The sequence below is a fragment of the Mus musculus genome, chromosome 19, assembly GCF_000001635.26.
Source record: "Mus musculus strain C57BL/6J chromosome 19, GRCm38.p6 C57BL/6J".
Lineage (NCBI taxonomy): Eukaryota > Metazoa > Chordata > Mammalia > Rodentia > Muridae > Mus > Mus musculus.
Window position 1 is genome coordinate 16,531,966 of NC_000085.6, and position 27,166 is coordinate 16,559,131.

The window sequence follows — 27,166 nt, forward strand, 5'->3', positions numbered from 1 at the left end:
TATTAAAGGGCCACAGCATTAGCAAGATTGAGAAACCCTGGTCTAGATTAAGGCTAGCCTGTGATGATAGCTGTGAGGAGGGAGTATCTTGATTAATTTACTCGAGATGAGAAGATCCTCATAACTGTGGGTAAGGCCGGTCGCTGAGTATTGAATTTGACTTGATTAGGAAGGCCAGGCATGGCCAAGAATAAAGGCAAGCAGTAAAAGCAGGAAGAGGAATGAGCCAAGGTGAAGGGGCCAAGAAGGCTTGATCTGAGGGCAGGCCAGTGTGGCTGGGTTATAGAGTGGAGAAGGAAGAGTCTTCAAGGAAAGGCTGCTAAGGACAGAAGGCCCACACCACCAGGCCCTCTTGTCTACCTTTGTCTGACTTCTTGAGGGGAAGGGAACACATTGAGGGTTTAACAAAGAAACAAACAGGAGAGCAGGTGTGTGTTTTGACAAAATCAGTCTTAAGAAATACTTGTTTTTACCAGAAGAATCTTAAAAAATTCCTAAAGCTTTGCCTCTCCAGGGCTTTGTTCTAGGCCTTACTCTCTGAGTTTTTAAAGTCCTGGGGAGGATATAGAGGAAAGCCCATCTAAGTTTAAAAGTCACTAATTGTAATAAACTCAGTAGCCATTATGTATGTATTCTAGCCTCCTACTTTGGAAAACACATATCTATCTATAGGTAAAATATTTTTTAAAAAAAGTACAGCACGGTATTTATGTGACTAAGTCAATAAAGTGCTAGAGATGATAGAATTTGATGACATTTGTACAGTCTGTGTGTCCTGTTGAGACGCTGGAAATGAACGACTATAGAGAGTCACAATAAATCAATCATCCCATAAAAAATAATCTTTACCATTTGTTACAGCAGAATTTCTATGTTGTATTAGTGAGATTTTTTTCACATAAAATTTTCTTTTGACAGAAACACTATTAGACAACTTTTCTCTATTTGTAACAAATTATGAAATGTAATTTTCACTTTGTAAAGTACAGTTATTTAAAGGGTATAGAATGAGTAATTCTAGTTCTGAGATAGTTTTTCCTTCATCTTTGCTGGAAACCTTATTAATAACCAAACTATTAATAAAAATTATAAAGCAATACTTAGATTTGGAGATGAGCCATGGATACCTCATATAATTGATTCCATTTATCATAGACAATTTTAGATATATTGAGCTTCATTATATAAATGTGTTTACTACCTTTTTAGCGATTCCCAATCTGAGAGAAATATGGGATATTGGGATCCTATTTTCTATATATCGTGTCTGTACTTCTCTGTACATTAGAGACCAGTGGAATAGTTCAATGATATATGCTTCTTGGTGCCACAGGATAGTGTTAGGAGTTTTGGAGACCTCCTGAAATGTTGATTGGAATGAACAACTATCACATAGATAGTTGGCATAACTGCAAATGATGCTTCATTGTGCAAGGATCAAATACACAGGTTGATCCTTCACTTCTCCAAGAGTTTTGCTGCTCAAACCATTCCTGAACATTGAAGAGGCTCCATCACTGTCAATAAGAACGGCAGCAAATTCTTCATGTTCAGAGTGGTCAGGCAGGTGTCTGACCTGTTTCAGGACTTGAGGAAAGGAAGATGGACGGGCACTACCTCATAAGCTTCTGGTAGACTCTTAGCAAGCCCATCCCACCAACCAATGTTATCTGAGATGTGGACCAATGCTACCAGGGCTTCTTTTTGGAGTCTGCTAACTGTTCTTCACTCATTGTTTTTCTCTTAGGAACCGGTGAGAGTGGGAAAAGCACCTTTATCAAGCAGATGAGGATAATCCATGGGTCTGGCTACAGTGATGAAGATAGAAAGGGCTTCACGAAGCTGGTTTACCAAAACATATTCACGGCCATGCAAGCCATGATCAGAGCAATGGATACCCTGAGGATACAATACATGTGTGAGCAGAATAAGGTACTGTACTTGAGAGGGTTGGCTGTGTCAGAATGTACGCCTTCCTAGCGGGGTCAGTGAATGCCTTTGAACAAAAGGGTTTGCTAAGCAATTTGGTCGAGTACCGGAGTATTGGAGGTCTTTACTCAGTAGAGGAAGAGCTATTTGGGAGGCATGTGATGCATTTTGATAGTCCTGTTGGTCCTATTTCGGCCTGACATTTTCTGTAGGAAATGAGCTCATGGTGTTATGTAGTGTTCAGAGACTCTGAAACTCTGAAATTTGTTAACATTGCTCATTTCAGGGACTGGCAAAAGAAGATGGCCGTTTTCCCTCTGAGTGGAGAGACCCATTGTTTGCCTCAGTGGGGAAATGATGCTGCTGGTTTTATGGCATCTAGCTTTCCAAGAATTCTCAGTCTCAGGAAATGTATTCACTAAGGTGCTGTAGACTGCTGAGAGAAATTGCTGGAGTTTGTGTTGGGAGCTGGCCTTTCTTGGGAACTAAGTGACATTTTATGAAAGCAGCTCTGGTGTCTCAGCTAGAAAAGTGCTGTCGTGATGTGAGCACACCAAGCTGACATTTGCTTTCTGTTGCCACTGGTCATTCATGATGCAATTCTCCTACCGATGAAGGGAAAATAAAAGACAAGGCTGGAGAAGGTGCCAAGTAGAATTGCATATACTACACTGGAACAGACTGGAGTTTTTTTTTGAATCCAGATTAGAAATAAGAGTTTAGCTAGGTGCCTGTAATTCCAGCTCCTGGGAGGGAGGGAGGGAGGGAGGGAGGGAGGGAGGGAGGGAGGGAGAGAGACAGAGAGAGACAGAGAGAGAGAGAGAGAGAGAGAGAGAGAGAGAGAGATCATGAATTGAAGGCCTGGGCTACATATGAACACCCTGATAGAATCTATTTAAGAGCAATGTTGCTGCTAACATCACAGCTATATGGATAATTTTATCAAGATCTGTGGCACGTCTATGTTCATGTGTACCTTCTATATATGACTGAGAAATTTTCAAAGCATATAAGAAATTTACATTGTTATTCCCTGGCAATTCTTTATTTAGGGCACAGTATGCACCAAGTTGTAAAGATCTTCACTTTGCTGGCACAGCTCACTTACCGTCCCTTCCTTCCAGAGTCATCTGAAGGACCGTGTCTTGACTCCAGTTTCACCTTCCAGCAGCCATGCTGGAAACACGTGGACTGAACTAGAGTGCAGGAAAGTGTGAAGTGCATGCCAAGCTACTTCTCAGGTTGTAGACATGACTGTCATGATCTGCACAGCCGTTGCTTTTCAGGACATGTGTCACCTTTGGAAAGTGGCCATTGATATCCTACTTAGCATCCTAAAAGCAGAATTTCTGAGGCGATTTCAGATGCTTTTTAGAGAGGAAGCAAGGTAGAAATGGCCTCCTGATGGTTTCCTTCATCTGCTTTCCATGGCGATAAGCTGCAGTTTCTTTGATGGTCATAGTAGGCGAGCGGGATGAAGCTTGGAATTCGGGGAAGGGTTTATAAACAGAACAATGGATGAGGGCTCAAGTGGAAACCAGTTTTGCTTCCCTTAGTGATGTGTGTTTGTGAAACCTAATCAGGTTTGGTAGTCAAGACCTCTGGTTTCAGTTTTTGTTTGGTTTTCCTTCATGGCCTCCTAAAGGTGTTCTGAGTTCATATTCTAAAGAAGAAGTTTTATGGGCTCTGACATTCTGTCACCTCTCCTGCTTGCTCCGGTCTCCATTTTTTTCCTCTCTGCCATCTCTGTGTGCCTGGTTGTCTGCACTCATTTCCTGGGGCTGCAGTAACAAAGTACCTTAATCGAGGCCTGCAAACAAGATTATTCTCTCATTATTCTGGATGGTAAAAGTCAAGGTTAATTGGTACCAACTGAAGGCACTGGGAGGAAATTAACTTTCTGTTTCCCACTGGTTGCTAGAAGTTCGGAGCCTGTGTCCATGTTACACCAGTTTCTGTGTATCAGCACATCACACCCCTGTGTTTCATTGTGCTTACATAGTGGCATCCTCTCTGTCTGGGTTTAAATTTGCCACCACTAATCAAGGATGGCCTTAATTACCTCCTAGTGACACCATTTCCAAATAGGAGTGCACTTTGAAGTTCTAGATTGGCCTGATGTTTAGTGGCAATGCTATTTAACCATACAGTCTTCCCATTGATAGATTCATGTCTACTGTGTATGCAGAATACGTGAGCAAAATAAATGCTTCCCAAGTTAAATTACCAAAGTGGTGTAGGTTCAGTATTGGGCAAATTCAAAACCAAAATTGGACTTCCCGTGTTTATTATTTGTTCAGGTCATTTTCTCTCATCCGTTCCTTATTGCTTCTCTGTTGTCTGTTACTAATCCTATTGCCCTTTTCTGTGGGCGAGTCCTGAATCCAAATATGAAATTGGATACAATGCTTAAGACATAAAGGGACAAACTGATTAGACTGGTGTGGTAGGACAAGACTGTAGCCCCAGCACTTGGGAAGCAGAAGTGGGAAGGCTGCATAGCAATTTCCAGCCCCACTTCAGCTACAGAATTCCCTAACTCGAGAAGTGGAAAAGAAAAGTAGAGAGATGCCATGTGCTATCTTCTTTACAAAATGCTGGATAACTTGAAATAATTGCTCAGTTAAGCCACATACAAAGAAAACTTTAATTAGCTTTTATTTTATAGTAATTAAATCTTTTCTTCATTTCCTACTGATGAATATTCATCTCTATTTTCCATTTCTTGGTGTGTGTGTGTGTGTGTGTGTGTGTGTGATGCTTAAAAGTATGTAGAAGGGAAATAATGGTGCTTTGAAGACTTTCAAGTACTAGTGAACCTCAGATATTTTAAAATCTTTCCTTAGTACTTGAAAGATTGCGTATTAAAGAAATTTATATCCTTATTTTCTTCTTTTTTATCAACTTGTTTTTGAAGTTAAGACACAGCTTTGATTTTCTTTTGTTCCCTTCCTTCCTTCCTTCCTTCTTTCTTTCCTTCCTTCTTTCCACTTTGTCTGTCTGTCTGTCTTAGGGTCATTGCTGAGAAGAGACACCATGACTAAGGCAACTCTTATAAGGACAACATTTAATTGGGGCTGGCTTACAGGTTCAGAGGTTCAGTCCATTATCATCAAGGCAGGAGCATGGCAGCATCCAGGCAGGCACGGTACAGGAGGAGCTGAGAGTTCTACATCTTCATCTGAAGGCCACTGGGAGAGAACTGACTCAAAGGTGGTTAGGAGGAAGGTCTCATTGCCTAATTCCACAATGACACACTTCCTTCAACAAGGCCACACCTCCTAATAGTACCACTCCCTGGGCCAGACATATTCAAACCACCTAACTTTCTTTTTTCCTTTGATTTTCAAGACAGGGTTTCTCTGTGTAACCACTCTGGCTGTCTTGCAACTTACTCTAAATCACATTGGCCTTGAACTCACAGAAATCTACCTGCCTATTGCCTCTGCCTCCTGAGTCCTGGGATTAAAGGCATGTAGCACCATGCCATGCTTGGATTAATTTCTTAAACCTCACATTTAATTTTAAGGACATAGTTCACATGTATTTGCTCACTCTGTTGATGGGCCCTGACTTTTGTAATTGACTCTCAATTGTGTTTTATAAGCATGTTATATGAATGTATGACTCCTGTAGTCAATGGTACAAAGGCACTTGCTCGTTCTCTTGGCTTTTCACTGAAACCAGAGGAGCTTCCTGTGTTGTGCTGCCTGTGGCTTTAGGAGCTTGGAAGCCGTCATTGTAGACCATCCTGACAGGAAGCAAACGTTTCCATTCTCCGAGGTTTTCAGATCGGAATGGATAATTGGAAACGGAGCCTCCTAAAAGCACAGGACAACCATCTAACTTCTCAAGAGCCTTGTGTCTCTTTATTCAGTACTTCCTCAGACAAGAGAAGCTTGCCGCATTACCTGGAAGCCCGTTCCAGAAGCTCCCCAGCCCTCTGGCTTCCAGGGACTGTGCTCGACAGCTTTATGTAACTCACCTACAGTGAGCACGCATCACAGCAGTACAGAAATAACAAGCTTTAAAAAGAGTTAATAACTAAGCAGTATGGGGAAAACTCAGAAATTTGTGGAAATTCCCAGACATGGAAACACACATGCATCCCAAGGAATGGAAAATAGAGATTCATCAATAAGAAATGAAGTTTTCATCACTGTGAAGTCAAAGGCAATTAAGGCTTTCTGTGTCTTTGTCTTTGGTTTAACTGAGCAATTATTTCAGTAAGTAGAAACTTCAGATACATAATCTAGAGTACAATGTCTCAAGAGACAAGAGCTTTCAACTCTGACTGGAAGCAATTGCTGAACTTCAAACCTCTTTAACACCCCAAAAGACCTTTGACAACAAACACATATGTACATATACATACGATATATGTACACACACACACACACACACACACACACACACACACACACACACCCCACTATGTGACTTCCAGCTTCAGTTCCAGGCCTCAGATCCTGAGAAGTGACTAAAAGCTTGTGTTAGGAAGTCAAGCACAGCTAAAGGGGCACAGTCAATTTATGTCACATTTTAGCAGGACAGTTTCTCAGGGCTTAGGGTATTTTAAGATCCTTATTTTCTAATTTCTAAAACATCTGTTTAAATGTCCCACTTCCTCATCCAGTTTGAAAAGTTGGGTTCTGCAAACCTTTGGGAACAGCCAGGCCAATGTTCTGACTTGGGCTGTGGCCCAGGACTGCTAGTTTTCAGTTAAATGTTAACCGGCTTCCCATGTCCTCTTGGATATTAAAAACCACGGTATACTTTTACTGAGAACTTGGAGTTCTACCTGGTGTCATGGCAAGAACAACAAATTCTCCACTGGAATCCCAGGCAGAGGTTTAGATTAAACCATGCTTTCCCCTGGGTGAACATGGCTGTTGCCTGAAATGTGTGAGTTTGGGAAATAAAGAATAAGATGATAGTGACTGGTTTTCTCTGTGATTTCCATCACAATTAAACCTCACAGTCCTTTTAAGTCTGATCTGTGAATAAGGAGAACGAGGGCCTGTGGTGGATTGAATAGGTATGGCCCCCTTAGACTCATCTGTTTGGATGCTTGGCTATAAGGAGTAGCACTACTAGGAAATATGGCCTTATTGGAGGAGATGTGGCCTTGTTAGAGGAAGTGTGTCACTTTGGAGGCAGGGCATTAAGGTACTAAATGCTCAAGCTATGACCAATATGAAACACATCCAGGCTCCTTCTGCTACCTTAAGATCAAGATATAGAACTCTTGGCTCCTCCAGCACCATGTCTGCCTCAGGCTGCCATGCCTCCCACCATGATGATAATGGATCAAACCTCTGAAACTGTAAGCCAGCCCCAATTAAGTGTCTTCCTTTATATGAATTGCTGTGGAGATGGTGTCTCCTCACAAACTAAGACAGGGCCAATGATGAGCAATGAGGTTGGCTTGAACATTGGAACATTAATCTACATAATGTAGGATACATTTGTTCCTTCCATGAAGTTGCCTTAAAATACTTTCATAACCTGGTTACGATGATCAAACTAGCCTGGGAGATAATTACATAATTTAAATCTAATTTATTATCATCCCAATCATGAAGGAGAACATGTGAACTTCCCTCACTACTGAATGATGTTTGATGAAAATAGCAATGTCCATGATGATTATAAAATAGCGATGTGAGCCCAAATCCCTTCACAGCTGCCTCTGCAGAGCTGTTATGCTCGGTGCTGGTAGGTGTTGGCAGCTGGTGGTGAGTGGTGAGTAGTGGTGGGTGGGAGTGGTTGTGGTGGTTGGTGGTGGTTGGTGGTGGCTGGTGGTGGTTGGTGGTAGTTGGTAGTGGTTGGATGGGCTGATATTGATTGGTAGGTGATACTTGGTGGTGATTGGTATGTAGTTGTTGGTAGTTATTGGTGGGGAAGTTGATGGGTGTTGGTTTGTAGTGGTTGGTGGTTGGTGGTGGGAGGTGGGTGGTTGGTGTTGGTTGGTTTGTGGTGATTGGTAAGTCATGGGCAGTGGTGCATGGTGGTAGTTGGTGGGTGGTGGCTGCTGATGGTTGGGCATTAGGGTCAGTGCTTTGCACAGGTATATCTTCTCTGAACTAGTGGTTTCACTGATAAACACAAGCCAAGGGCTAAATTCCTTGCTAAGGGTTGGTTTGGAATCCTGCCCAGATTGAATTTAGAGGAGCGTATCTCAGGCAAAAGACTCTAGAAAGCTTTCTTTCTGCATTAAAATCTTTCCTCAAGGCAATGGCATAGGGGAGGCTGTTTTAAATGGAACATAGTAATGACTCCAAGGGAATCAAATTATTGATTGGGATGTCTGACCTCCTAAACTGTGTCAGGTACAATTTAGAACTCTCTAAGTTATCATAGAATAAGTTTCATATTTATCAATTGCTTTGTATTTCACCTAAGTCAAATTTTAAAATATTTTGGCATGTTCTTTCTGTAATTAGTATAAACGATGGGGATGCTTTGTCTAACTTGGCAATTTATAACGCTTGGTTAAAAACCATTTGCCTGTGTGTGAGTGCACAGTTTATTAAGGACAGGAAGATGACAGACTCTTCTGAATTTTTTAAAAACCACTTCTACTTTCCTAATCATTTACATGAGTGGCTATTTATATTGTTCTGGTTTTATTTCTTTTGCTAAGAAAATACACCCTGGTCAGAAGCCACTTAGAGGGGAAAGGGTTACTTTCAGCTCACAATTCCAGGTTCGAGTCTACTGTATCAGGAAGTGAATGAGGTGGGGACTTAGAATAGCTGGTCCCAGCACAGGCACAGCCAGGACACATACTTACTAGGCAATGTTGTCTTTTAACTGATGTGCTTTAGATGATGAGTGACTAAGGAAAGACATTGGACATTGGCCTCTGGCCTCCTTATGTATACATGTACACACACACACACACACACACACACACACACACACACACACACACACATCGACTCTGTAGAAAACAGCTTGGTTATGAGCTAGAAGGGAAACTTAATAGGAAATATAGTCTCCTTACTAACTAAGTCTTAAAGTGATTAAGAAATAAGACAAGGAAATGAAGCATGTGGTGAGCCGAATAAACCAGGATGGGCAGTGCTGCTGTCTCCAGAGTGACATCCCCATCATGCAAGGTGACACACATACACATGAGTGTTACAATGAGTTCCGGAAGACCTCCCTTGCTCGCAGAACAGAACAACAGGGAGAAAAGAGGAAACACAGGAGTGTTCATCAGTTGGCATGCCTCCTCCTGCATCTCCAGTTCCATGGCGACCTGTGCTTGGCAACCATATATACTCTGGCACTGCCATGAGGGTGAGTCCATGCCAGGCCTAGTATGCCAGATCCTGAATCTTCTAACGTGGGTTCTGTCAGGCGACCTACTTTATAGGCTTTGAGGTTTGTGGATGTGAGGTAACTCCTCCAAAGTCATCGGTCAGAGTGTCCTGATAGCCAGGAAGCTGCTTGTGACTATACCCTGACCATGTCTCTCAAGTGTATGTCAAAGCCATTGGTAGCAGGGACATATATATTTGATTGTGGAGACAGCCAATAATGGGGACACAGGTTGTCTCAAGACCTATCTTCCAGACCACCTGGTGAATTCCTTCCTTCCTAGCTGATATCTGACCACCTTCCATGACTGTCTCTGCCAAGTGTGAGGACCAGTGTATCCGCTGGATGCAGTGAGGGGATTGGGAAACTTTCTGTGAAGTGGGGTGGTCATAGCTGAGTAGAGAATGTTCCTTTTTTTTTTTTTCATTTTCCTAAGAGAGATTTAAACTTGCTGGACATTGCTAGAGATTTATTTTGCAAACTGGAATGATGAAAGTGTGACAATGAATTTTGAACCAGTGCCAGGGAAGATCAACGTAGAAGAGTGTATTCTGACAATGATCTAAAAGGGACTCAATTTAGCTGGAGCATTCAAAGGCTTGCTCTTAAGAAAATAAGGCAAAACTGTACTATTTTAATAGAATAATCATCAGAATATAGCCAACATTCTGATTTGCTTACTGTTACTATAATAAAAGATTTTAATCAAAACAAATTAGGGAAGGAAAGGGTTTGCTTTAGCTTACACTTCCAGGTAAGAGCCTATCACTGAAGGAAGTCAGAGCAGAAACTCAAGCAGGAATTGAGGAACCTTGGAGGAATGTTGCTCATTGGTTCTCTCTCCTTCGCCCTCTCCCTCCCCTTCCTGCCCATTCCCAGGATCATGCTCTGTTAACAGTCTTAGTCAGCCCCAGCCCACTTGCCTAGGGATGCTGACACACACAGCAGGCTGGGCATTTTGTCCTGTCAATCATTTATCAATACATTCTCCCATAGACACGGCCACAGACCTATCTGGTCTTGGGAATCTGTCCATTGATGTGCCATCTTTCCAGGGGACTCTAGGTGGTATCAAGTTGACAATAAAACCTACACAAGCACAGTAGACAAGAGAAAAGAAAGCTGTAGGAAGACACATGCATGTGAAGTGACAAGAGCTGGGCTGGAGGTAGGAGAATCATGAGTTCAAGGACTGCCTTGTCTACAGCTTGAGTTCAAGGCCAATCTGAATAACTTCATTAGAACATGCTTTAAAATCCCAGTCCTAAGAAGAGGGCTGTAGGTCAGTGTGGAACACTTGACCAGGATGCTCAAGGCCCTAGATTCTGTCCTAGCACCAAAGCAACTACTTCTGTATTACGTTTTCAGGAAAGAATGAGCAATTATGGAAACTATTAACTTTGGAGAGAGTGCCTGACACAGTAGGAAGGATAATCTCACTGTTGATTTTCAATTATAATCAAATTTCTTCTAAAATGTGAATTAAGTTTATCTCAGCAGCGTGGTACAAATCCCTTTATATTACCGCTTTTCTGTGTATTGAAAATGCAAAGTAAATTTTACCTCATAAGTTTAACATAATCATCATTAGCTTAAAATGTAAGTGGCTAAAATCCCTTTAATGTTTTGGCAGTGGCCTCAAGTTTGGATGCTCTAATCAGGGTGTCCCATCATCCCAGAGCCTGTAAATCACAAGGGCCAGCAAATGGACCTACATGGGGAAGGTCGTTCTGTATGGCGGATTCCCCTGAAGCCTGCTCAGAGAGCACACTGGGAACCATTATTGTGCCTTTTTGTGGCTATGAAGTTGGGTAATTTGGCCATGTTACTGCCTCTCTCTAATTTTGCTTCCTTGCTTATAAACAAAGCTGCTGGAGCCGTTGGTCTGAACTCTTCCTATTTAGGAAGTAGAAATTCCATCTTAGAATTAGAGAATAGTACAATGAGAATGATCAGAATTCATAAGATTAGGATCATCGTCTTATGAAGGTTCTTTCATCCTCTATTCCTTCTTGCTTAAAAAAATAATAACTTTTGGAGACGAGAAAAAACATGTCTGGTACCCTGTCTTGGAGCTTGATTTCAAGTTTTCCAAGAAATCTTTTAAGAGTATTTGTTCCCTGTATTTTTACTTTGTGTGATTGGTTATTTTGCCTGCACGCATGCCTGTGCACCATGTGACTGTAGTGCCCAAGGAGGTCAGAAGAAGGTGGTAGAGCTCCTCGAACTGGAGTTACAGTCAGTTGTGAACTGCCATGTGGGTGCTAGGAATCAAATCTGGATCCTCTGGAAGAGCAGGCAGTACTCTTAACTGAGGAGTAGATCACTCCAACCCTGAGAAATCTCACTAATATGCCAAGAATCTGGCACTCCCTTACTGTGGTGGGTTGTAAGATCGCCCCTCTACAACACACACGTACACATACACCACCCACTACCCACTACCTTCCACCACTACCAAGGTCTGGGCTGTATCACTTACAAATCTTCTTGGATGTCTGGAACATCCCTAGACATTATGGCCTCTCTCTCCTCTCCATGCTCGCTCTCAGCCTCACTCCCCAAAGAACTGCTAATTATAACCTCTGAGCCTGATATAGAAAGGACCAACGAGAACATTCCAACTCTGTCCTTTGGGCTGTCCCAGGAGTATCCTGGATCACGGATGGAGGTTTACTCCTTGGTGCGATGCCCAAGAGCCACTGATTGTGAACCAAAGCTGACTTTGCAGGACAGGTCTGAGGACAGTGTGCTGTGGCACAGAAGGACATGGGACATTAGTACTGTGTTCTAGTTCATCTATTTAAGATTGTCTAAAGATTTGGTTTAATGCAAAAATCAAGTACTTCCATCTAAAGTTCTCTAAAGAAATCAGAACTCCCGCACTACAGAAAGGAAAATCCACAGATGCCCAAGTGTCGTGTGTAAATGCAGTAGCCTGCATACAGCAGACATGCACTTTCCATAACACTCTAAATCCTCTCTAGATAGCTTACCCAGTATGAGAGCAATGCTCTAGACATCATTTAGACTGTACTGCTTAAAGAATGGTGACCAGGAAAGGTTCGGTTTAATATTGAGCACAAGCTTTTTCTGAACATTTTCAAGTGTGAGGCTGAAGGGTGTAGGTGTTTGACAGGGAAATGGCGCCTGGGTGACCCTGTAAAAGTGAAAAGGACTGAAGTGTCTGCTACATCAAGCCAGCTCTCGTGCATGATCATGACAGCTAAGGGCTGAAGGGCTTGGTGGGTGGGGTGTCCCAGGCAGGTGAGGAGGAGCATGGAGCAGCATCTTGTAATGTGCTGTGTTTACACTCTCAGGAGTCTTCAAGTAGCAAGACCTTAGGTAGACATTTGAGCTTGCTAGAATGAAACATCACTCTAGAGACATGGAAGACACATTAAAAAAAATGTTTTTAGTTCATGTTTTCTCTAAGGGAGTGAAATTTTCTTTTCTCTTTTTTTTTCTTTTTTTTTCTTTTCTTTTCAATTATTTTCCCCTCAGCTCTTTTAATTTTTTCATTAATTAATATATTACTTTACATCCCAGTCTGAGCTTCCCTTCCCTCCTCCCTCCCAGCTCCTCCCTCTCTCACTTTACTCACCCTCCCGCCTGCTCAGAGAAGGCAAGCAAGACCTCCCGTGGATATCAAACTGCCTTGGCAAATCAGTTGTAGTAGGACTGGGCGCATCTTCTTCTAGTGAGGCTAGACAAAGCCATTCTGTTAGGGGGAGGGATCCAGAGGCAAGCAACAGAGTAAGAGACAGTCCCTGCTCCTGCTATTAGAGGTCCCACATGAGGACCAAGCTGTGCATCGGTTACATGTGTGTAGGGGCCTACATCCATCCCAGGCATGCTTTCTGGTTAGTGGTTCAATCTCTGTGAGCACCTTTGGGCCCAGGTTAGTTGATTCTATAGGGTTTCTTATGGTGTCCTTGACCTCTCTGGCTCTTTTAATCCCCCCCCCCCCCATACCCCGCTTCCACAAGATTCCCTGAGCTCTGCTTAATGTTTGTCTGTGGGTCTCTGCATCTGTTTCCATCAGCTGGTGGGTAAAACCACTCAGATGACTGTTATGCTAGGCTCCTGTCAGCAGAATACTATTAATAGTGTCAGGGGTGGGCTCTCTCCCATGGCATTGGACTCAAGTTATAGACTAGTCATTGGCTAGCCATCCCCTCACTTTCTGTTCCTTCTTTATCCATGTACCTCTCGTAGGCCACTTGGAAGTCTTGCCTGGTTATAGGAGGTGACCTCTTTTGTTCCATATCCCCTATTGCTAGGAGTCTTAGCTAGGGTCACCCTCATAGATTCCTAGGAGTCGCCAGTGTTTTAGATTTCTAGCTTGTCCCAGAGGTACGCCTCCCCCCACTGATTCCAATTCTCTCTCCCAGTTTTCTTTCCCGACATCCTCCCTACACTTGAGTCATCCTATTCCCCTCCTACCCCTGATGTTTATTTTATTCCCTCTTCTCATTGGAATTCAAGCATCATCCTCCCTTAGGTCCTTCTTGTTACTTAGCTTCCTTGGGTCTGTGGATTGTAGCATGATTTTCCTGTCCTTCATGGCTAATATCCACTTACAAGTGAGTACATACCATGTTTGTCTTTCTGTGACTGGGTTACTTCACTCAGGAAGATCTTTACTAGTTATATCCATTTGCTTACAAATTTCAGGATGTCATTGTTTTTAATAACTGAGTAATATTCCGTTGTGTAACTGTATTGTACTTTCTTTATTCATTCTTCAATTGAGGGACATCTGGGTTGTTTCCAGTTTCTGGCTATTATGAATAAAACTGTTATGAACATAGTTGAGCAAGTGTCTTTGTGGGATGCTGAAGCATCTTTTGCATATATGCCTAGGAGTGGTATAGCTGGGTCTTGAGGTAGAACTATTTCCTGTTTTCTGAGAAGCCAACAGATTGATTTCCAAAGTCGTTGTACAAGTTTAAACTCCCACCAGCAATGGAGGAGTGTTCCCTTGCTGCGCATCCTCACCAGCATGTGCTGTCACTTGGGTTCTTATCTTAGCCATTCTGACTGGTGTAAGAAGAAATCTCAGAGTCTCTGTAATTTGCATTTCCCTGATGATTAAGAATGTTGAACATTTCTTTAAGTGTTTCTTGGCCATTAAATATTCCTCTGCCAAGGATTCTCTGTTTAAATCTGTTCCCCATTTTTAATTGGATTATTTGGTTTGTTGGTGTCTAATTCTTGAGTAATTTATATATTTTGAACATCAGTCATCTGTCAGATGTAGAAATGATGAAGATCTTTTCCCTTTCTGTAGACTCTCCTTTGTCCTTTTGATGGTATCCTTTGCCTTACAGATGCTTTCCAGTTCAAGAGGTCTATCTTCTGTTATCTTCTTCGATTTCTTTCTTCAAAGACTTAAAGTTCTTTAGATACAGGTTTTTCACTTGCTTGGTTAGAGTTACACCAAGATATTTTTACATTATTTGTGGCGATTGTGACGGGTGTTTTCTTCTCTAATATTCTATTCAATCTCTTTATCATTTGTGTGAAGAAGGGCTACAGAGTTTTTAGGCATCTAGTAAGATGACCATATGTTTGTTTGTTTGTTTGTTTGTTTTTCCTGTCAGTTTGTTTATGTGGTAGATTACCTTGATGGATTTTCATATATTGAACCATCCCTGCATCTCTGGGATGTAAACTACATGATCGTGATGAATGATAATTCGAGTATTTTATTGAGTATTTTAGCATCAATGTTCATAAGGGAAGTTGGTCTGAAATTCTCTTTTTTTGTTGAGTCTTTGTGTGGTTTAGCTATCAAGGTGATTGTGCCCTCATAGAATGAGTTCGGCAATGATCCTTCTGTTTCTATTTTGTGGAAGCATTTGAGGAGTATTGGTATTAGCTCTTTGAAGGCCTGGCAAAATTCCTTGCTAAAACCATCTAGTCCTGGGCTATTTTTGGTATGGACACTTTTACAGATTGCCTCGATTTCCTTGGGGTTTGTAGGTCTATTTAAATTGTTTACCTGATCTTGATTTAACTTTAATAAAGTGGTATCTATCAAGCATGTCCTGTAGATTTTCCAACTTTGTGTTGTACAGGTTTTTGAAGTACGACCTAATGATTTCTTCAGTGTCTGTTGTTATGTCTCCCTTTTTATTTCTGATTTTGGTAATTTGGATATTGACTGTAATTTTAGTTAGTTTGGCTAACTCATTGATTTTCTCAAAGAACCAACTCTTAGTGTCATTGATTCTTTGTATTGTTCTCTTTTTTCTAATTTATTGATTTAAAGTTTAATTATCTCCTGCTGTCCACTCCTCTTGGGTGTGTTTGCCTTTTTTGTTTGTTTGTTTGTTTGTTTGTTTGTTTGTTCTAGAGCTTTTAGGTATGTTATGTTGCTAGTATGGTGTCTTAGTCAGGGTTTCTATTCCTTCACAAACATCATGACCAAGAAGCAAGTTGGGGAGGAAAGGGTTTATTCGGCTTACACTTCCATGTTGGTGTTCATCACCAAAGGAAGTCAGGACTGGAACTCAAGCAGGTCAGAAAGCAGGAGCTGATGCAGAAGCCATGGAGGGATGTTCCTTACTGGCTTGCTCAGCCTGCTCTCTTATAGAACCAAGACTACCAGCGCAGAGATGGTCCCACCCACAAGGGGCCTTTTCCCCTTGATCAGTAATTGAGAAAATGCCTTACAGTTGGATCTCATGGAGGCATTTCCTCAACTGAAGCTCCTTTTTCTGTGATAACTCCAGCTGTGTCAAGTTGACACAAAACTAGCCAGTACATATGGGATCTCTCCAAATTCTTTATGAAGGCACTTAGTGCTATGAACCTTTCTCTTAGCACTGCTTTCATTGTGCCCCATAAGTTTGGGTATGTTGTATATTAATTTTCATTGAATTCTAGAATTTCTCCCCTGACCCAGTGATCATTGAGTAAAGAGTTACTCAGTTTCCGTGAGTTTGTAGGCTTTCTGTTGTTTCTGATGTTGTTGAATTCCAGCTTCAGTCTATGGTAGTCTGATAAGATATTGGGGGTTGTTCCAATATTCTTGTATCTGTTGAGACTTGCTTTGTGACTAAGTATATGATCAATTTTGGAGAAAGTTTCATGAGGTGCTGGCAAGGGTATATTCTTTTGTGTTTGTGTGAAATGTTCTATAAATATCTATTAGATCCATTTCATTCATAATGTCTGTTATTTTCATTATTCTTCTGGTTTGTTTCTGTCTGAATGACCTGCCCATTGATGAGAACGGGGTGTGGAAGTAACCCACTATTAACACGTGTGGTTCCATGTATGATTTAAGCTTTAATAATGTTTATTTTTCTAAAGTGGGTGCCCTTGCATTTGGGGTATAGGCATTCAGAATTGAGATATCATCTTGGTGGGTTTCTCCTTTGATGAGTATGAAGTGTCCTCATAAATCTATTTTGATTAATTTTGGTGGAAAGTCTATTTAATTAGATACTAAAATGGCTACTCCAGCTTGCTTCTTGGGTCTGTTTGCTTAGAAAATCTTTGTTCAGCCCTTTCCTCTGACAGAATGTCTATCTTAGTTGCTGAGATGTGTAGTTTGTATGCAGCAGAATGATGGATGTCTTCACACCCATTCTGTTAGCCTGTGTTTTGTTTTTTTTTTTAATTGGGGAATAGAGTCCATTGATATTCAGAGATATTAATCACCAATGATTGTTAATCATGTTATTTTCATGGTGATGGTGGTGGTAGTGTGGTGTGGTGTGTGTGAGTGTGTGTGTGTGTGTTTCCTTTTTTTTTTATTTTGCTGGTGTGGGGTTATTCATTTTCTGTGTTTTCTTGGGTATGGTTAACCTCCTTGGGTTGGAGTTTTCCTTCTAGTATCCTCTGTAGGGCTGGATTTGGGGAAAGGTATTGTTTAAATTTGTTTTTTTATGGAATATCTTGGTTTCTCCATCTATGATGATTTAATGTTTTGTTGAGTCTGGACTGGTATCTGCCATCTCTTAGAGACTGCAAGACATCTGTCCAGGCCCTTTTGGCTTTTAAAGTCTCCGATGAGAAGTCTGGTGTAATTCTAATAGGTCTGCCTTTATATTTATTTTACTTGGCTTTTTTCTGTTGCAGATTTTTCTTTCTTTCTTTTCTTTAAGACTTACTTATTCATTTTTATGTATGTGAGAACACTGTAGCTGTCTCAAGACACAGCAGAAGAAGGCATAGATCCCATTACAGATGTTTGTAAGCCACCATGTGGTTGCTCAGAATTGAACTAGTATCTCTGGAAGAACAGTCTGTGCTTTTAACTACTGAGCCATCTCTCTAGCCACTCTCTTGTGACTTTTTATACTCTTTCTTTGTTCTGTACACTTAGTGATTTGATTATTATATGGCAATAGGATGGCAGAGGGACAATTGAGGCTACTTAGCTGTAGCTAAGAAGTTACTGGTGACTAAGAAGAGACCAGTATCACTGGGGTGAAATCTGATAAGTGTTTTCTGAGAACACCAAGAAATGGTGTTTCAGAGATAGCCAAGGTTGTACTTTGTGCTGCAGCTACACTTGGTTATGTGTAAGAATCACCCAAGTGGTACTGGTTTTGAAGGTATAAGGGGGTTTTGGAGAGAAGCTGAGGTTTGGCACTGTGAGAGGCCATGGAAGGCCATTGGTGAAGGTGCAACCTCAGTAACCATTGATGGTCCAGGACTGAAGGGGTCATGCAAAGGAGTTGAGGCTTGACACCATGAAGAGAGCCTATGAAGGGTTATTGGTGATGCCTAGTTGTAGTAGAATACCCCAGTGTATTGGAGATGCCAGTACCATGGGATGATCACCAAGAACAGGAGCACCAGTGGAGTAGATCAACCTGAACTTAGAGTGCTACATAGGGCAGAGCTGGAGAAGTGACGCCAGCCCTTTGGAGGAGCCCAGAAGATCATGTGTGGATCCCACACATTGAAACAAGAAGCTGTAACATTGAAGTTTCTTGGAAACCCCAAGATGTTTGGGATGCCAGAGCCGTGGGTTATCTGGTGAGAAAAGCTGCTAACAGGGAGTGGAACTATCCCAGGAGAAACAAAGATGAAAAAGGAGTTGGAGACCTGAAAACTGCTTTGACATCAGACATGGAGATGCAGAGTTTGGAGTTTGCCCAGCTGGTTTCCTGTCTTGCTTCAGGGATTACAGTAAAGTGATTAGATGAATCTCAGAAGAGATTTTGAACTTTGGACTTTTACCATGTTTGAAACTGCTATAGACTATGGGAACTTTGGAAGATGGACTAAATGTATATTTTTATTTTGCTGTGGCTAGGTATAACCCCCATAGACTCATGTGTTTGAACAAGCCTATGGAGGCCAGGGAGTGGAATGTGATGGTTTGTATGTGCTTGGCCTAGGGAGTAGCACTATTAGGAGGTGTAGCCTTGTTGGAGTAAGTGTGTCACTGTGGGTGTGGGCTTTAAGACTGTCATCCTAGCTGCCTGGAAGTCAGTCTCCTCCTGTTTGGAATGTTCTCCTGATAGAGAACTTTCAGTCCCTCCTACACCATGCCTACCTGGACATTGCCATGATAATGGACTGAACCATTGAACCTGTAAGTCAGCCCCAATTAAATGTTGTCTTTATAACAGTTGCCTTGGTCATGGTGTCTGTTAAAAGCAATAAATAAAACCCTAACTAAGACAACTGAACAGTCAAAAAGCACCATGTGTTTTTTTCTCAATCTAGTAACCAAGCAAACATTTTGTAAGCATTTCAGTGTGAGTTCTACTTATTTTTCTTGTAAATGTAGTGTTTGTGCTTACTCTTTTTCTTTCTGTCTCCAGGGGTGCAGGCATTTTTGGGGCATTCTGGTCATTTGTATTGCAGAAACTCATGATCATAAATGTCATTCTCTTAGGGCTCAGCATCTACAGGAAAACTGTGTGTGAGAAACCTCATATGTTATTTGTGATATAGTGATTAATTTTGTTTCTTTGTTATTTATCTTATCTCATGTACACCAGTCTGGCCTCAGACTTACTGTATAACTAAGGACAACCTTGAACTTTTCTGTTTCCCACCTCCTTAATTTGGGGAATTCAGGTGTGTGTGTCACCCAGACCAGGCTGGTAGTTAACTTCATACACCACCTTGCCCGAGCTAACAAATGTCAGAATAGGAGCTAAAACACGATTTCTAAGTATGCCTGCGATGGCATTTCCTGAAGTGACTAACATTTGCATTACAAGATGAAGTAAAGACTAGTGTAGGGAGGTATCATCCAATCTGCTCAGGTCCAGAATAGAGCAGAGAGGTGGAGAGAGGTGAATTCTGTCTCTTTCTTCAATAATCCTCCCCAGGGAAGAACACACCAATTGGCCATCCAATACCAAAGGTCAACCCTGAAAATATGCATGCAAGTAACATTATACAGACTGAGCAGGTTGCATTTATGTATCTAGGAATACATATACATATTAAATACACTATATATTACATAATATATATGTATATATATGTATATGTATATATATACATATATGTATATGTGTATGTATATATGCATATATGTATGTATGTGTATATATATGTGTATATATATACACATATGATTGTAATAATGGCTAATGAAGAACGAGGCCATGAATTTGAAAAAGAGCAAAGAAAGGGTGTATGGGAGAGCTCAGAGTAAGGAAAGAGAAGGGGGAATTATGTAATCAGATTATAATCTTCACAAATTAAATAATCTTTAAAAATCTTTGTAGTGGCTAATCAGCTCTGTGAATGTTCTTAAAAATCAGTGATTTGCACACTGCACATTGTAAGGAGTATGTGCAAAGACGGTAAATTGGAACTGAGTAAATCTTCATTAGAGAGTAAAGACACCTGCACAGCAATAGCCCTTCTCACTGGGAAGTAGGGGCACTCAATGCCTTTGCTTCTCATTGTTGATGCTAAACTTTAATTGCCTGAAGAAGGTAGTTTCCATCATTGAGAAATGCCTGTGCTTTGTGGTTGATAGGATGACATTAGCCATCCTGTTCTCCAACCAGTGGCAACTGGTGGTATATTGTTTTGAGAGTGGCATTGTACATGGACAGTTGTTTGCCCATTTGTTCGCTGGCAATTTTCTATAGCAATATCTTTTTTTTTTTGAGATAGGTCTCAAGATATAAGTATAGAATTGCTGCTTCTCTATATATACTACCCCAAATTTGGTCGCAGGGGACTGATATTTGAAACCCCAGTAGTCACATGAGCATTATTTATAATAGCCAAAAGATTAGAACAATCCAGATGTCCATAAACAAAATGTGGTATGTATACACAACAGAATGTTATTCTGCCCTAAAAGGAATGAAATCCTAGCTCATGTTACAGCATGAACATAATGAGAAAATCCACTCAAGGAAGTTAAGCTAGCTATGAAAGGACACATACTGCCCTATGTGAAGCACCTAGAGTCAGAAAGGAGAGAAGGGCTAGGAGTTGGAGAATGGGCAGGGTAGTTGTTGTTTATTGGTGGACACAAAGTTTCCATGTGCAAAGGTGGGAAAAATCTAGAGAAGGCTGTTAGTGATAATTACCACTGAACTACAAAGTTAAAAATGATAAGATTTATGTTGGGCATATTTGGTCATTCACTAGGTTCTTATTTGTTCTTTTTTATTTTAACATATTATTAAAATTATTCTTTATATATGTGTAATGTGAAAGCCAAGTTCCAACCTTGATATCATTCTTTGAGAGTTATGAAGTGATTAATATTGAGGTGGTTAAGGCCGGACAGTGGTGACACACGCCTTTAATTCTAGCACTTGGGAGACAGAGGCAGGTGGATCTCTGCATTCGAGATCACCCTGATCTACAGAGTGAGTTCCAGGACAGCCAGGTCTACACACAGTAAAGGATTATCTAGACCAGCAGTTCTCAACCCCTGGGAAGTGATCTCTTTGAGTGTCAAATGACACTTTCACAGGGATGACTAAGAGCATCAGAAAACACAGATATTTACATTATAATTTATAACAGTAGGAAAATTATAGTAATTAAGTCGCAGCAAAAATAGTTTTATGGTTGAGGGTCACCACAGCATGAGGAACTGTGTTAAAGGGTTGCAGCATTGGGAGGATGGGGAAGCATCTATCTAGACTAAGTTGGACATGTTCATGTGCGATCATTTAGACTTCAGTTAATTAACTGAGGCTGGAAGACCTGTCCAAAGAGCTGGAGAAGCAAACAGGAGAGAGAGAACTGAGCAGCAGCTGTCATCAGTCACTGCTGATGCAATGTGATCTCAGGCCCCTGACATCATGGCTCTCCACCGTCATGGCTCTCCACCGTCATGGCTCTCCACCGTCATGGACTGTACTGTGGACCAAAGTCAACCTTTCCTCTCTCTTAAGCCGAATCCTGCCAAGTATTTTGCCATAGCTGTGGGAAGCCACATGTGCCGTTGCAGAGTGGCGCTGACTACTACTGGCCACCACGCATAAGTTTGGACAAACAACCAATGTGTACATATGCAGTAAAGTTTTTTGCAAAGACACTGCCTGGCCCGGGCATGATAATGAGGCTTTGAGAGTATAACCAATCAGATGTGAGACATGCAAATGAGGTATGATAATGAGGCTCTGTGAGGTACAGAGAGAGAGAGTAGCCAATCAGATGAGGCACATGCAAATGAGGCTTAGTGCATAACCAATCCGGGTGTGAGACATGCCTCTCCTAGGCCTATATAAGCAGCACCAGTTCTGGGCTCAGGGTCTCTTCGCCTCTGCAATCAAGCTCTCCCAATAAACGTGTGCAGAAGGATCCTGTTGCAGCGTCGTTACTGCTGGCCAGTCCAGCGCGCACAAGAATAGCAACAAGTAGCATAACTAAGCTAGAAGAAAATGTGAACAAGGATTGGGGTTGCTCCTATGATGAACCTGACTATATAATTCCTTTGCTTTTGAAACTATTTTTATGGGAGGGGTGTGGAAGAACTTGGAAACATCAGGGTATAGAAGTTCCAGATCCTGTTAAGGAGAATAGAATGGACTACTCAAGTGGAGTTTAGGAGCCCAGAATGTCAAAAGAAACAGACCATGGAGACATGGTCCATGAAGTTTCAAAAGAAAACAAACACTCTGTTAAGGACTAGGCTGAAAGCTTTTTGTTTGATATTATTGTGAAGAATCTGACTGTATTTAATCTGCTCAAGTCCTGAGAACTTTAGTGAGGCTGAGTTTAAAAATAATAGAGTAATTTCTTCAATGAAAGAAATTTCAAAGCAGTAATCTTCCAATATACAAATATTCAGGCTGTGGCATGGCTACTTTCCAGCATTCTCTGGGTGTACATTGCAGAAAGAAGAGTGGAGCCAGAGCATCAGCAACTGATAAAGAGAAGCCTCATGCTTGGAAAAATAGGAAATGTATCCTGAAGGTGAGATCTGTGCATGGCTCCCACTGTTAAAAAATGTAAACTTAGGTAAATACAAGAAAGCCCAAAGTGATAATATCACAGAAAGGATTTCCTATTCCCAAGGGAACGCTTAGGGAAGTGAATTAGTAGTTTAGCCACCGAGGTGTTCAGAGGTTACTACTGGTCTGGTCCAAGCAGCAGAGGTTAGCAGTGTTATCCATATGTCTCTGGTTTTCCAGGCATGAAAGATGGAAGTGAAACATGTCACTGAGTCTTGTTGCATGGTTTTAGAGAGCTGCTGAGGTCAGTCGGTGTGTGGCAGGGTTAGAGTTTCTGCACGGACACCTTGAGAGACTACTACATGAACTTATGAAGATAAAGTCCAGATTGCAAACAAGACCTGAGGATGTTAAAGATGCTGGGACCATGAGGCATCTGCTGAGGAAAACTGAAGGCACAGAATGGAGCCAACTCTATGGAGCCATAGAGCTGGAGAGCTGGAGCTACCCAAGCCCTCAGAGCCAAAAGGATTTTTTCATGAGCTCCAGAAGCTAGACACAGAGCTGCATGGTATGCTGCCCTCCACGGTGTGGTCTGTCTGCTCTTGTTGTAATCTGACCATTCGTCATTATGACTCCATCTCTTCCTTTGGAGTGGGGATGCTTAGTCTGTGCCATTGTATATTAGAAGATTATGGTTTTGTTGATTTGTTTGTTTCTTGTAGGCACTAAGAGTTAAGTGATTGCTTCCAGTCTCAGATGGCATATGCACTCAAAGGCATTTAAAGGACATTAAAGCTAAAAACTATGGGAACTCTAAAGCTGGCCTGACTGCATTTTGCATTAATAGATGGCCATGAGCCTAGAAGTCAATGAGTAGAAGCTTATGGATTAAAAGTGTTTTGGTGTCAAGTTAAAAGGGGTACACTTGTGGTGAATGGTTAATATCGATAGTGAATTTTACCAGCTCTAGACTCAGGAGATAATCCTCTGTGAGAGACTATCTAGACTAGGCTAGGGTCTGGGCATGGCTATAAAGGATCATCTAGATTATATTAATAGGTGTGGAAAGACCCGTCTTAACTTCAGGACAAGTAAAAAGGAGGAGGGGAGCCGAGCACCAGTATTCACTGCTCTCTGCTTCCTGTCATCTGATGTGGGACCAGCTGCTTCAAGCTTCCCCCGCCATGCCTCCCCACCATGATGGACTGTACCCAGGCACAGCGGGCCAAAGCCTGTCAGCTCTTTCTCTCCTAAGCTGATTCTTACCACGTATTTTGTCTCAGCAATGGAAAAAGCCAATCTCTCTCTTGCGCCCCTGCCTCCTTCTTTCTCTTCCTCTCCCTTCCCCCCTCCTTCCATCCCTTCCCTATAAATAACAAATTAGAGTAAGCTGTTGGAGCCTCAGGAATCTGTCTCCCTCCAGCTCTCCAATACTAGGATTACAAAGCATCTTCCACCATACCTGTCTCGTTTGTTTGTTTGTTTGTTTGTTTGTTTTTAAAACATCATCTGGGGTTAGACCCCAGGTCCTGTTGCTTGAAAGGCAACCACTTACCGAGCTTACACTCTTTCATCTGGTTATTCCTTTGACAGTGGGCATCAGCCAGTTGAAGCCCTGTCAAACTCTTCATATGTCTCTTACTATTCTGGTTCTTCCAGGCCATTTTGCTGCTCCTTTGCCCTGTCATGAACACAGTCATTTCTCTAAGGAGACTTGGTTCCTTCAACAGAGGGCACGTCAGAATTAATGTCTAAATGAACTGGCTGCTGCTTGGCTGTTTGATATTTCTCCCCTTTACTGTAGGTAGAGATACAAAGACATAAACATGCAGGCATATATGCAACAACACATACGTAATGCATGCTTACACACAAAAATTCATGTACGCATTGTAGATATTTTTATTGAACTAATTTTCCCACCTGGATTTACCTCAGACCATACTTATCTCTCCCATAGGTCACAAGACCTTCACTAAGCAAGCAAGACAATGTCAGATTTATCACCTCCACCGTCACAAACTACTTTAAAATAAAGAGAAGAAACATCATGTTTCCTGATTCTTGGTAGTGCTAAATGTACATTCCAGTTACATTTTCCTCTTTCTTCAGTGTGTATGGAGGCTGGGGCAATGGTAATGATTGATATTGTCAGTAAAGATACAAGGAGGGCAGAGCAAGAGGAATGAGAGAGGAGGCAAGAGATTTGCCAGCATTTGAGATTTTCACATGACTAAACTCACCAAATGAGAGTAAGGATCCCGAGGGAGACAAAACAACGTAGGACAAAACAACAACAACAACCAAACAAAAACCTGTTTTCAAAGATCAAAAAAGGCAGAATATAATTTGTAATTGCTGGAGTAATGCTTTGTTTGCTTCCTAAAGCAAGAAACAGTGTATATACAGTTAGACTCAGTGAAAACTAGGAGAGAGACAGCTGTCTTTTATGAGTCTCAGTAAGGTTCTAGGGGGTGTGGGGGCGGGACTCGGGTGTTCTTGGCTCTGATGGTGACATTTCTCAGTCACGGCATTTGATCCAGCATACATGCTCTACATGGTCGTTCTTTGGAAATGAGGAATTGATTTATTTTTAAAAAGGTTCTCCTGCCTTTGGCAGAGGACCAAAAATCTCTTTCAAGTCATGGAAATAACTTCCTTTTGAGACCTAACCTCTCCCTCACCCCAGCGAGCCATTGGGACCTCGGAGCAGTATAAGCAACAGACGTTCTCCTTGTGACTTCAGTGGGCTCTCTCTTCCTTGCTACAAAGCTCTGTGTCGTGATTTCTAAGGGTAAAGTGAGATGGAAGCCACTGCCATGGTGTGCAGAGGTGCTTTTAAAGACTCGGGTTGTAGTTACGGCTTGAAAACTTGGCGGTCATGTGTCTCCATTCATTCTACTGTTGAGAAGTGGGAATGAGCCTGGGTCCTGTCTTTTCATTTAGAATGTGTTGTCTAAGCTTCAGAACAGGATGTCATGTGACTTATAAGGGTGACATTCCTCTAAGTGCTGTGATGTCAGGATAGGTGAAAAGGAGTCTTGGAGAGGGTGGAAGACAGTGATAGCCCAAGGGAAGAGATCTGCCATGATAAGCCTTAGCTTCATTTCTGCCCTTTGCTGTCCAGCCCGTTGCCTGCCAGCTCCATGGAGCTATTGAGTCCCAGAAAGGCTCCTAGTCTAAAATATGGATGTGTTAAATAAAGTATAAAATATAAACTGCATTTCAAAGACAATATAAACAAAAAAGTTAACACATACATGAATAATTTTTACATCGATTTTCTTTGGAAATTATCTTTTTGATCCATTGGGTTAATTTTTATTCAAATAAATTCCCTTTAATTCTTTATATATTTTTAAATGATTTACTTAAAACATTTTAACCTTTACAAAGGGCTTTCATTATACTTGTATAAGGTAGTTGGTCTAACCTATTTCACATAAAGGAGGAAAAAAATGAGCCAAAGAGATGGCTCATTGGTTAAGAACACAAACGACTCCTCCGTAGGACTGTAATTTAGCTCCTATCACCCCCATGAAGTGCACACCTGCCTATAATGCTCATTCTGAGGGACCTGGTGCCCTCTGCTGGCTTCTGCAAGCACAGCACTCAAATGCATACCATCCCCACCACCGCCCTCCCCCGCAACAAACATCCACAAATGAAGTAAAAAATCCTAAAAACAAAAAACAAACAAACAAAAAGGAAAACGTATTTGTTACTCTGGATCTCTCACCTAGCTAAAAGAAGGGCATTGTTTGGTAGTAATGATGTTTTTATAGAATGATGTATTTCCAAGCCACATACAAAAATAAATAAGGCAGAAATGGTGGTCCTTTCTCTCCCTGTAGTTCTTTCTCTGTTGGGAAACCACATACTGGCTTATGTCCCCCGCCTCTTTTAGATCTTAAGGTTTCTGAGTAACAGTGTGTGACTCAAAATTTGTAGCTTCTTCATTGGTTCATTCATACCCATCCATTTTTAAGATTTTAACATTTTATTTTTAATTCAGACATGGCTGTGTGTTATCACAATGCAAGAATGAATTATGATTTATCCTGCCTCTAAAATTCCTGAGAGCTGGCTGCAGAGACTTAGTGATTTACAATAGGCCTCTAGAAGCCCTCGTCTGAGAGCTGTGCAAACTGTATTTAGGCCAGGAGAAAGACCACTAAGATTTGGCTTGGTTTGGGAGTACTACATAACTAGATGACTCATGATGTTATTCAAAGAGGCTCTGCCAAGTTTATTTAAAGAGGTTTTAAAAACTAATATAAACATTGAAACAGTGTCTGATTCAAGTATCAAGTAAAAAAAAAATTCTCCATCTGAAAATGCCTGCTTACACCTTCACGTATAGGCTGCTCACTAAACCACATCCTTGGCCGGACTTCCCAACAAAGCAAGTGTGCACTATGTATTGATGCTGTATTAGGAGCTTGGCTTACATCAAGGAGAGGGTCCCTGAGACCCTCTTCTTTCAACTCACATCTCTAAATCTACATCTTCTCAGATATCGGTGAGCATGAATGGTCAGGGACTGT

General features: G+C 41.5%; 1 protein-coding gene across 1 annotated transcript in view; it reads left to right on the forward strand.

Moving 5' to 3' along the window:
- Gna14 (guanine nucleotide binding protein, alpha 14) overlaps positions 1–27,166 on the forward strand; it is a 175,152-nt gene that overhangs the window by 96,299 nt on the left and 51,687 nt on the right. The window contains exon 2 of the mRNA NM_008137.4: positions 1,748–1,932. Coding sequence (NP_032163.3) covers positions 1,748–1,932 — 185 coding nt within the window. The remainder of the gene's footprint in view (positions 1–1,747; positions 1,933–27,166) is intronic.